Below are 12,927 nucleotides of genomic sequence, written 5' to 3' on the forward strand. Positions count from 1 at the left end.
AATGGTTGGATGGTAGCAGAGAATATGGATAAACAGAATGAACTTTCAACGGCATGGTGCTTTGAGCATCTGCACTAACGCTTCAGTTTTTGTGACTTGGATATAAAGTAGGGTTTTGTATTGTTGTAATCAGGGACACGGGTTGCAGAGCAATTGTTTAGAAACAATTTTTTAAGGGACATGAACAGATTAAATGAAATGAGAGATGCAATAAATTGTGATATAATTCACATTGGATCCAAGAAAGACGATGCAAGATACTTTCTTGACAGCAATATGTAATGAAGAGTAAAGGAGCAAAAGATTACAGGTGACTGGGCACAAATCTAAAAGCTAGTGACCAGGAGCAAAAATTGTCCATCTTACTGCATGTAGATGTTCCAGAAATTGAGAAATAGACAAGGGACAAATATTCAATTAGATTTCATCAATATAATATGGAATGTCACAAATATGATTTTCAATAAATTAATAATGACCAATGGTAATTTACGCTCTCTTTAGGAGATGGGTTTGGCACTACATGCGGAACATTCCACTTCATTTTTCTAAATACAATTTACACATTGCAATAGATGTTCACAACTTGAGAGATAGTTGGTGAAGGAAATTAATAGTCAGGTGTACTAACAGTGGATTATCAAGAGGTGAGGAATGGTTGCAATTGAAGGGAGAAGTGAGAAAAAGAGTCAATCTGCCACCTGGATTGGAGCAGAGAGAATATGGAGAGGAAGGAGGGCCAGGAATCAATGGGTGCCATCATGAGGCAATGGACAAAATACACAGGGCGACTTTAGCTTCTAACCTGGGACTTAATATCAAAATATTCATTTTTGAAATGTTTTAATGCTTGCATGTTCCCAGGGAAGAGTTTGGTACTTTGGGCCACATTGTAATGAATGGTTCACCATCTCATATTTCGCTTGGGCAGCTTACAGCCCAGCGGTATGAACATTGACTTCAGCACTTCATATTTTGCTTGGGCAGCTTACAGCCCAGCAGTATGAACATTGACTTCCCTAACTTTAGATAGCTCCTCTGTCCTTCTCTCCCCCTCCCCAGTTCTCCCACTGTCTTCCTGTCTCCACCTATATCGTTTATTCGTCCCGCCCCCCCGACATCAGTCTCAAGAAGGGTCTCGACCTGAAACGTCCAGAGATGCTGCCTGACCCGCTGAGTTACTCCAGCATTTTGTGATACCATCTTTGAATGTGATATCTTTAAATATTGAGACTAACAAATATTACTGACCTGACATTGAAGTTAGTGGATTTCAAAGACAGAGCAATGCCAGAATATAGCTGATTGACATACTGTAATCAATCTGATATTTTACTGCTAAAAGAATTTAGCTCACTAATATTAAGATTTGCACACACCTTATTTGTCGTGTCATTACCCAAACTCCAATTTCTAAGTAAAAGATCATTTGTGACTTCTGTTTGACTGCTTACTGGATAATCTGCAATGGTTTTTATTTTTAATAGCTCTGTGCAAATTATTGCCAACCTGCTGAAGCAAGGATTGCTGAAGATAACTAGCCATTTCTTTGACCAGGTCCTTAACAAATAACACAGTGAGACTTTGGAAGTCTAATCCAGAACTTTGACCATAAAATAAATCTACATTTTTTTTAACTCAGAGGCAAAATATTTGTTTATGGAATGGGAACAGATCGTTTGTTCCTTTGCAATTTGTTTTAGTAGATCAAACTTTATAATATTCATCAACTGGCAAGTTTGGGGATCCAAAAATTCTACTTAGTAATAGGATTTAGTATATTTTACAATGGTGGTGAAGAATTGTTACACAGCTTAAGTTAAAGATGAAAAACAATGGAGATTGACTGGAATTCTGTTGTGGCTAACTAGTTCACAGGAGTGGTACGGAACAGCCGCTAACTATGGTGTCAAACATACCTCATTAGTAGTAAGCTCGTCCAGGGGCAGCTGAGGGGACATGATAGGAGACTGCTGGCTGGTTGGGGAGGTGGAGGAATGGCTTTGCTGTATGAGATCTGGCAAGAGGTGAATGCGGGATGCAAAGCCATTACTCTCATGGTGGCTGGCACGCTTTAAGTCACCTGCGCTCTGTCGAAAAAACAGGCATACTTGTCTTGCTGAAGAGTTGCTCGAACACCTATCACCCTAGCAGTTAATTGGCAGAAGAGTTAATGTAGCAAAGTTGGATTGTGCAGGTTTCATCTCAGCACAACTATTACTAACAAACAAACAAATGTGGTAAAATTTGACAAAACCATTTTAGTAGATAAATACTACACTCTAGGCAGAACATTGACAACAAGTGCCATCAATTTAAAAAAAGCATATTGAAAGTATTCCCAATCCTTGGATGTTGATTAGATCAGTGTTGCATGATTCACAATAAAAGTGACAGATTTTGCAAGTTTGATGTGATGCACTGTAGAGTATTCAATATTGTAATACACCCTGCTTGTAAGAATTAGTGTGATGACATTTAAAAATGATATGGAATGTCAACATGCCTCTCACTAAATGTTGCCATTTTTTATGAAAGGCAAACAGTGACGTTCAATGAAGGTAAAAACTAGTTAATGCCCGACAGTTGCAAATGTGAGCTTTTAGTTAAAAATAAAATTGAAGTTAGAGTGGAGACACATTAAAGGAGGTCTTGCAGACATGTTAGTTTCACTTAGAAACATCTTAAGCTAATGTCAGACTTGGGAATAAACATATGCATTTCTAGGCTTTTGAACTGCAGTCACCTCCTGTCCATCCAATTTTTTGTTACGATGGACATTGCAATTCATGCAAGGAAACTGCAGAAATCTAAATGCCCTGTGCTCTGGCTTAAAAAATAACTGCCTGAAGAACTGATAAAATTATTTTGATTACTGGCTATTAATGTTAAAAAGAATTAAAAAAATTAAGGGTAAATAAGAGCTTTTGGGCAAGAGACAGAACTTTCTGTCAGATACATTACCTGTCGAACTATTAAAGTGCCATCTTTAGAGGGAGTAACAGAAGTTTCAGTCAACAGCTCCAGATCATCACGAACTATCATTGTATTCACTGATTCAGTTTCTCCATTGCTCAGCTTTGACGACCTGATAAATAAAAGTCCACAGGTATATGGTATGTAATAGTGGGCAAGAGTTGGAAATCCATATAAATTATGGAGAAGGCATAAAATACAAGTTGAGCCTTGGATGATTTTTAAACTAATCATACTTCCAATGATATATTACATGTAAACCACTTCCAACTATTTCAATGAATTTATATTTTAATAGGGGCGAGGGACTGGGAGAGTCGAGATATATAGATCCTCCCTGGGTTATGAAAGCCTGACTTATGCACACAGGCTGACTTATGTACAGACTATACATACAAACGAGCATTTGGGGGACCGGTGGGAGGAATTTCCTGGCTATTGTGGGGCTTCAGGCGATCGATTCCGAATCTAGCTGGACTTTTGCCACATCAAACCCAGGAAGAATACTTTCCTGTTAACACGTTGATGTCCATTTTGCAAATCCTATCAAGAGACATGCCATCTGAGCCAGCAACAGTGTCCTTTTTTAAATCTTCAATAGACTTGAAACCTCATCTGCAGTAAAATCTTTTACAAGATTACCATTATTAGCTGGAAATATGTTCAGGCTATATTTTGTTAATGTCATCTTTATTATTAAGAATGGCAAAAGGAGATTTAAAATGCTTCCTCAGACTACCTAATCCTATTGGACAACCCACTTCTGGAGTCATGTGCTGTCGTGACGGAACTCTATTTGCGGCCGCATTTCCGATTTGTGAACAGTTCGGGGTACGAACCGTTGTCAGGAGCGGATCCTTGGAGTAACTTGGGGAGAACCGGGATGGACAATTTCAAGCCTGTTGAAAAGGCTGCTGAATAAAAAGCACTTGGTTCTTGTAATGAAGACTGAGGGTACTAAATAGTTAAGCTAACTTTTCATAAAATGCTTCCTTAGCTGGAAAACAGTGGTAGTTTCAGCAGTTATTCTTTCCAATAGGTGGTATAAATCTTGAATAAGTTATGAGCAAAAAACAAATTGCTGGAGGGACTCAGCAGGCCAGGCAGCACACTTGGATGGCAATGGACAGATGATGTTTCAGGTCAGGACCCTTCTTTAAACTCTTGAAGGATCCTGACCTGAAAAACTGTCTGTCCATTTCCCTCCACTGATGCTCCCTGGCCTGTCGAGTTCCTCCAGCAGTTTGCTTTCTGCTTAAGATTCCAGAATCTGCTGACTCGTGATCCAATTTTGAGACAGTCTTTGCAAAAACAGTATTTCCAAAAATATTGCAGGGATTAGGGCCTTTAATTCTATGTCGAGATTAAAATAACTGGGTAGTTTTTCTCAGAGCTGAGATGATTAAGGGATTTGATGGGAGTGTTCAAAATGATGAATGATTTTGATTTGATAGATGTTTCCAGTGCTAGAAGGGTTGGTAATCAATGGACATAAAATTTAAGGTGATTTACAGAATCAGAGACGGCATGAGGAAACTTCTGGAAAAGAAAAATAGCAACGTTATGAGAACTGGATGCAATACTTGAAAGGATGGTGTGGCAATTCAATATTAACTTTCAAAAGAGAATCAATTTTACAAAGGGTCTGCAGATCTATGGGAGAACCGGGTGAGTGATGTTAGTTGGATGGCTCAGCTAAACAGCCATCACAAAAGAGATGGACTCAACAGCTTTATCCTATGATGTCATTCTCTCAACAACTAAAAATTATGAAGATAAATAATGCAGAAATATATTGCATGCACTTCTTCATTACTTTTAACCAGGATTACATACACTGCCCTAGGATCATCCGACATGGGTTCCATTTCATCAGTTCCATCTTGTTCCAGGTCCTCATCATCTTCATCAGTACTTCCTGATTCATCACTCGATGAAGAATAATCAGTAACTTTCTGAGGAGGCCGGACATCATCGACAGCTCGAAGCTCTTTCGCTAAGGCAGCAAGATCCTGAAACTAAAAAAATCAGGTCACTGTTCAAGTATTGGGGTTGGGTGTTTAACATGAAGCAAACAATTGCACATCAAACAGTAGCCAGGCTTCAAATGATGAGATTTGCCATATCCCTTGATTTCATTAGCCTTAAGAGCTATATCTAACTCTCTCTTGAATACATCCAGTGAATTGGCCTCCACTGTGGCAGATAATTCCACAGATTCACTACACTCTAGGTGAAAAAGTTTTTCCTCATCTTAGTCCCAAATGGCTTATCCCCTATTCTTAAACTGTGCCCCCTGGTTCTGGACTCCCCCAACATCGGGAACATTTTTCCTGCATCTAGCCTGTCCAATCCCTTAAGAATTTTATATGTTTCTATTTGATCCCCTCTCATCCTTCTAAATTCCAGTGAATAAAAGCCCAGTCGACCCATTCTTTCATCATATGTCAGTCGCGCCATCCCGGGAATTAACCTGGTGAACCTATGCTGCACTTCCTCAGTAGCAATAACGTCCTTCATCAAATTAGGAGACCAAAACTGCACACAATACTCCAGGTGTGGTCTCACCAGGGCCCTGTACAACTGCAGTAGGACCCCATTGCTCCTATACTCAAATCCTCTCGCTATGAAGGCCAACATGCCATTTGCTTTCTTTACTGCCTGCTGTACCTGCATGCTTACTTTCAATGACTGATGTACAAGAATACCCAGGTCTCGTTGGACCTCCCCTTTTCCTAATCTAACACCATTCAGATAATAATCTGCTCTCTTGTTCTTGCCACCAAAGTGGATAACCTCACATTTATCCACATTACACTGCATCTGCCATGCATTTGCCCACTCATCCAACCTATCCAAGTCACTCTGCAGCTTCATTGCATCCTCCTCGCAGCTCACACTGCCACCCAGCTTTGTGTCATTCGCAAACTTGGAAATGTTACATTTAATCCCTTCGTCTAAATCATTAATATATATTGTAAACAACTGGGGTCCCAGCACTGAGCCTTGCGGCACCCCACTAGTTACTGCCTGCCATTCTGAAAAGGACCCGTTAATTCCAACACTTGGCTTCCTGTCTGCCAACCAGTTCTCTGTCCATGTCAATACCCTACCCCCAATACCCATGTGCTCTAATTTTGCACACTAATCACTTGTGTGGGCGATAATCAATACTTAAATAATAAGGTATATATATACACGGTGAGATGGGATACCAAAATAGGAATGCTTCCCCCAAAAAGATATTAAACAAGGAATAAACTGGCAAGGACATTTAAGATTTAAACAACATTTAAAGACATTTGGACAGCTCCATAGATAAGAAAGGTGGAAAATAGATGGAGTATTTTGGTCATAGATGGAGATGGAGCATAGATGGAGCATTTTGGTCAGCACGGACAAGTTGGGCCGAAGGGCCTGTTTTCATGCTATTTGACTCTATGGCATTACGTTATAACGGGAAAGTAAAATCTGGACATGGGAAGTTAAAGGTGATTTCAGTCAAGTGTATCAACAAAAGATCAAATGATTGCAAATTGCACCATGGATTGCAAATTAAAACATTCTAAACATCAGGTAGGTGAATAATTAAAGAAAATCAGATCCAAATTCAAAAATTATTTTAAACCAAAGATAAACATTGACTCTGAAAATAGTCAAATTGCTGTCAACATAAATGATTATTGGGTGATAAGGAAAATTACTTATCAATTGAGAGCTAATTTTTTTAAAACAGGTTTAAAAAAAAAAGATTTTTTGAACTACATTGTGATTACCACTAATGCACTCCTACAATTCATCAAAGCTGAACATTTAGACTTGACACAGCTTTAAGTTCAAAGGCACGCTACTCATTCTATCATAGAACATCTGCTGTCCTCTCTCCAATTCCAAATCATATAATTATCGGTAACACTGTGTTAGTCTGAAAAAAAATCAGCAAGCTAAAAGAATAAAAAGCAAAAAAAATCCCCTTTTTAATATTTTGACATTACAAAATAATATTTTTGTAATTTTTCGACTTTTATAAACCTAATAATTTGAATGGGAAGCATTTAAATGGTTATGGCCAAATGCAGGCAAATGGGATGAGCCCATTATGCCAATTTGGATGAGGTGCGTCAAAATGGCCTGTTTCCATGCAAAGTAGCTCTGTGACTCGATGACCAAAAATAAGTGGCATCATCTCAAGACATCAAACAAACTTATGCTTTGCTAAATGTTAGATTTCTGGATTTAGGCTATGGCAGACCACAATTATTTTATACATAAAATTTGTTAGTATTACAATAAATGAGTTGTAATATGAAAGAAACAAACTCATATTAAGAGTACAATTACTCAGATTTGTTCAATAAAAAGTTATTGACACAAGCACAACGCTAAAAACTCAAACAATAGCATTAAAAAACCCAATTCAATTAAAAGTAGAAGCAGGCAAGAAGGAGACCAGTAAAGTAGCATAACTTACCGCTTCACCCTACAATATTCAGCAGCCCAAATGAATGTGATAGAATCATGTGCCATTGGTCATGTCAGTAGAGTACAAAGAGAAAAAAGAAAATGCCAACATAAACAAATACATTTGTATTGCATTCATGTCTTTTATATTTACTAATAGTCACTGTATATAATATATAGAAATATATATGTATAAAAATATGATAAACCACTTTGCTTGGAGAAATTAGTTGCACATATTCATTTGGGAGAGTAAAAAATATCATGCTCATGTACGTAACTCATTGTGTCCTGAGAGTTAAGTATGTAAGATGCCGTTGGAAATCATGAAAAATGAATATTTTTCGGATCGATATTCATTTGTTTCTATGACGCTCAAGCTAATGCTGTCAATGCTTCTCCGGCGTCCTAATTTTCGCTGAAATCACTGACAAGTCGGTAAGTACTTGAGAGTTTTGAACTATAACACCATGTATGGGTTACTTGAAAACCAAGCTTCACTGTAACAAGGAATAAACCGGATTTACTTCCAGTTTACTAAGAGCTGTATTTAAAAAAAAAATTTTTTTAATGGTTACGTGGATTTTTGCGAAAAGTGTGTGGGGATTCTTTGAAAATGTAAGGGAGATGCATATCTGGTTTCTGGGTTGAATATCTGGGTTTGGAGCCCACTTTACATGTAATGGCGGAGGCCAAAAACATCGCGAAAATTCCCACGCTGTCAAACTGTCGCCTCCAATCTACCTGTCAAATGGCCTGACGGTAAATAAATTGGTTTACTGTCCAATTTCATTGTGGACCGCCACGGATAGGATGTATAACTACACTTTAATGAATTAGAAAAAAGAAGTTCTACCATTGCAATAAAATGCCATTGAGACACCATGTTACGTACGTTAACACTTTTATGGTAAATTTTAAATTACCTGAAAAAACTATTTGCGGTTGTGGAACTATCTTTCTTTCTTTTTGATAGAGTCAGACGGTTGTCAAACTTGTAAATAAATGTGTTTACATTGGTTTTTACAATAATTAATTTTTGGGTGTCTATGTCACGCTTCTATGTCCCAGTATCATATTTATACACATATATATATATGTTATATGCACATGGGTGCATAGAACCATTTAAAATTCAGTTTGTGCTATGGTTTTATGTCATGAAAACAAACATATAGTCTCATTAACCCTGCATTTCAATAACAACTTGGAATATAAATAAATAGCATTCAAAGTTTAGTTGCATTTTAAATGTTAATTTAGTAAATTTGCATTTATACTCCAAAGAAAACATGCACCAGAAAGCAAGCACAAAAAATAATATGCGCAGTTGAAACCACTAAAAGCAATCAAGCTTTAAGGAACTTACAGCTGGTCGGTTTGGCCCTAAATCTTTTTTATCTTCTTGCTTTCTATTCACATTTTCATGTCGTTGAGATGGTGAACCCTCAGATTTTGATGAAGCTGTGAATAAAATAATTAAATCAAAAGCCTAAGCATTGAAATACAAAATATCAGATGTCAAATCCCACATAAGCACAAGAACCACTTGTAAATTTCAAGTGGCAAAAGCGCAACTTTTTTTGAAGAAAATAAGGTTATATATCAAATGATGGCTGATGGGGATTATGTAAGGAGAAAGGAAGGGCATGGTAGTCCATGGAAGTGTGCATTATGAAACTGAATGTGAAATGAGGAGACAGGAGCTCATAATGGCAATTGTGCAGCAATAAATAAAGATTAATTAGGGAAAGGTTTAAGAAAAAAAATAAAGGCTCATCATCCAATTTCACAAAACATTCACAGAAAGATACTTGAATCAGCTACATAGGAATTCATGAATTTGACCTAGAAGCCAAATATTCTAGGGCACTTAAGTAAAAAACAAAGTGCTGGAGGAACTTAGCAGGTCAAGCAGCATTTCTGGAGGAAGTGAGTAGACATTGTTTTGGGTTGGGATCCTTCTTCAGTCCAAAGCTAAATCTGTCCATTTCCTTCCACAGATGCTGTCTGACCAGCTGAATTCCTGCAGCAATTTGTTCTTTTTCTACTCAAGATTCCAGTATCTGATCTCTTATGTTTCTATTCTAGGTACGATGCAATGGAAAAACAATGTAGAGGAGTGGCACAAAGGGAGGACATGACTGATAGGAAATATTAGAACAGCATTTGAAAAAGAAGAGCCTGGCTCAAAAGATCAGTTCTGGTGAAGATACAAAATATTGGGCACTACAATTGAGAGAAATTAAGAAATAATGGAAACTTGTAACAAAGGTAATGAAATAATCATGGGTGACTTTATGACATGGGTGACATAAAGAGTTGACAAATCAAAATTGAAAAGCTGGGTTGAAGGACAACTACATGAAATACAGCAGAATTACATTCTGAGAACAATACATTGTGGACCCAAAGAAGGAAAATGTATTTTTTTGATCTGGTTATGTGGAATGAAACAGGAATAATCTCACAATAAGATACTCTCTGGGATATATTTTGGTGATCATAACATGATGAATTTCACATTTAGCTTGGTTAATAAACTCAAATAAAAGCAATGACATTGGTGAGTGGATTAAATGGTGTCAATATGATTTTTATGAAAGGGGACAATATTTAACAAATTTGAGTTCTTTGAAGATGCAACCGACATGACAGATAAACTGTATTTGGATTCCCACAAGGTATTTGGAGGTGCAAAGTGATTTGGGAGTGCTGGTGCAGGATTACCAAAAAGTTAATTTGCAAGTCGTAACGTAGTAAAGAAGGAAAATGCAGTGCATTTATGCATTTATAAATGCATTTATTTTGAGAGGGCTAGAATACAAAAACAAGAATGTAATGCTCTGGCTTTATAAAGCACAGGTCAGACCTCATTTGGAGTTGTGTAACTAGTTTTGGGCCCCATATCTGAGGTTGTGCTGGCGTTGGAGAAGGTCCAGAGGAGGTTTACGAGAATCATCCAAGGGATGATTGGTTAACATGGGCGGCACGGTAGCGCAGCGGTAGAGTTGCTGCTTTACAGCGAATGCAGCGCCGGAGACTCAGGTTCGATCCTGACTACGGGTGCTGCACTGTAAGGAGTTTGTACGTTCTCCCCGTGACCTGCGTGGGTTTTCGCCGAGATCTTCGGTTTCCTCCCACACTCCAAAGACGTACAGGTATGTAGGTTAATTGGCTGGGTAAATGTAAAAAAATTGTCCCTAGTGGGTGTAGGATAGTGTAAATGTACGGGGATCGCTGGGCGGCACGGACTTGGTGGGCCGAAAAGGCCTGTTTCCGGCTGTATATATATGATATGATGATATGATATGACGAGTGTTTAATGGCACTAGGCCTGTACTCGCTAGAGTTTAGAAGGATGAGGAGGGACCTCAGTGAAACAGAGTGGATGCAGAGAGAATATTTCCACGAGTAGGAGAGTCTAGGACCAGAGACCATAGCGTCAGAATAAAAGGACGTACCTTTAGAAAGGAGATGAGGAGGAATTTCTTTAGTCAGAGGATGTGGAATCTGTGGAATTCATTGCCACAGAAGGCTGTGGAGACCGTCAATAGATATTTTTAAGGTGGAGATTAATAGATTCTTCATTTGCATGGGTATCAGGGGTAATGGGGAGAAGACAGGCGAATGGGGTTGAGAGGGGGAAAAAAACCAGTTGTGATTGGATTTGTGGAGTAGACTTGCTGATCCTACATCTTACAAACTTATTTGGTAGGGTGCCACATAAAAGACTACTGCACAGAGTTTGAGGGATGGGGTAACATTTAATTTATAGAAGATTGAACAACCATCAGAAAACAAAGGGTATGGTTGAAAAGATTATATTGAAATAAGCTTTGACGTGACTTTGCTCAGGGATTATCAATTATACTATTTTACATATTACTGCAGAGAAGGTGGTTATTTAGCCCATCTAGTCTATGCAGCTCCCACCAGTTCCATGACCTTTTCTACTTTCGTTGCATCCTTGCACTTTATTCTGCCTCATACCCATTAACTTCCCTTTGTTATTCTATTATACACAGTGGTGAAGTAATCCACTGGCACATCTTTTGCATATGTAGGAAACAGGAGCATCCAATAAAAACCTATATGGTCATGGGGAAATGCACAAAACTTCAGAATGAAGTTTCATATTTTCACATTTGCTGGTGATACAGGCACTAAATTGGCAATATAAAAAGGAAAAGCTAATTATCCACTTTGACAGGAAATGCAGAAAAGCAGAGTATTATTTAAGATATGCAAGTCTACTAAATGCTGGCAAACAGAGAACTGAATGTCCTCATTTAGGGAATTGTTGGCATGCAGGTGAAGTAATTAAAAGAGCAATTGTAATGTTGTACTTTATTGCAAGGGAATGATGGAATAGAAAAGCCTCTTTACAATAGGGCTGGACTTAAGGAGCCTAGATCTGGGTTACTATAAACAATCTTGTTCTCTCCATTTTGGGAACACTTCCTTTGGAGGCAGTGCAGCAAAGGTATAGTTGAAAGATTCTTGAGGATGAAGGACATATCTTGTGAAAACATATTCAAAATGGGTCCATAATCTCTGGAGTTTTCACGCTTCAGAGGTGCACTCATTAAAACATTTAAGAATTCAAACTTGGCTGATGGAGGAGGTGTCTGATGAGAGGATCTAAATGAGGCATGTAGTCCCAGGTTAATACTGCGAGGAGAATATATTTTTTTAATTGAGAGGCTTACAGATCTTTAAAATCATCCAGACTAGAACATCATGGATGCTGACTAACGACTTAGATTCAAAGCTGCACAAATTTTTGGATTAAAGACGAATCAAGATATTTGTGGGATAGGCACCCCTCCCAATCCTCCCGAATTTGCCGGAAAGTTTCCGCTTTCTTATTTCATTTCCGCCATTCCGATTTCGCCTCACATTTTTCCGCAAAACAGTCGGTAATTGCAATTTGTCGATTCGGCCGCTAGAGGTTGCTAGGGGTTCTGCGAGAAATCCCCCCGCGCCCTGGAAGTCTCCCCGAAAATGTGGCACCTAGACTGGGCAAGGCAGCCAATCTCGACCTCATCGGGACTTTCATGGCCGATCGGTGGGTTGAACTTGCAACCTGCGGCCGGGGCTCTGGAACTCCAGCCCAGCTGGAACCAGCACATCTATCCCCATAGCCGACTTCCTTGGCCAGTTGGATAAACCAGCAAAGCTCTGGAACCAAGAGTGCCAGAAAATCAGTGGTGGAACTGTAATGAGTAAATATTAAATTTAATTGCAAGATTATATAACTATGTTAATTAATTAAGACGGGGTTAAAATATAAAACGCAGCAGAAAAGCCAATTACCACCTTTTTGGGCAGATTATCAATTAATGTGCAAATTTATTTCAACAAGTACTTCCGTGTGCTTAGTCGAGTCGCATTTTATGACCATTGTTCTTTTATTCAATATCAAGAGAATTGGGATGTGCAAGGAAAAAGCAAAATAGAAAAAACAAAACAATCTTTTCTTTGTGT

General features: G+C 38.4%; 1 protein-coding gene across 2 annotated transcripts in view; it reads right to left on the bottom strand.

Annotated features, from left to right (window-relative positions):
• Nucleotides 1-12,927, bottom strand: part of LOC144595288 (mitogen-activated protein kinase kinase kinase kinase 4) — a 247,524-nt gene that overhangs the window by 20,557 nt on the left and 214,040 nt on the right. Inside the window, exons 19-23 of one of the 2 annotated variants that reach the window (XM_078402595.1) lie at nucleotides 8,807-8,901; nucleotides 7,448-7,456; nucleotides 4,813-4,994; nucleotides 2,965-3,088; nucleotides 1,920-2,090 (exon numbers count right to left, since the gene is read on the bottom strand). In XM_078402595.1, the coding sequence (XP_078258721.1) occupies nucleotides 1,920-2,090; nucleotides 2,965-3,088; nucleotides 4,813-4,994; nucleotides 7,448-7,456; nucleotides 8,807-8,901 (581 nt within the window). The remainder of the gene's footprint in view (nucleotides 1-1,919; nucleotides 2,091-2,964; nucleotides 3,089-4,812; nucleotides 4,995-7,447; nucleotides 7,457-8,806; nucleotides 8,902-12,927) is intronic. The other variant, XM_078402596.1, reaches the window with a different exon arrangement.

Source organism: Rhinoraja longicauda, chromosome 7 (genome assembly GCF_053455715.1).
Source record: "Rhinoraja longicauda isolate Sanriku21f chromosome 7, sRhiLon1.1, whole genome shotgun sequence".
NCBI classification, from domain to species: domain Eukaryota; kingdom Metazoa; phylum Chordata; class Chondrichthyes; order Rajiformes; family Arhynchobatidae; genus Rhinoraja; species Rhinoraja longicauda.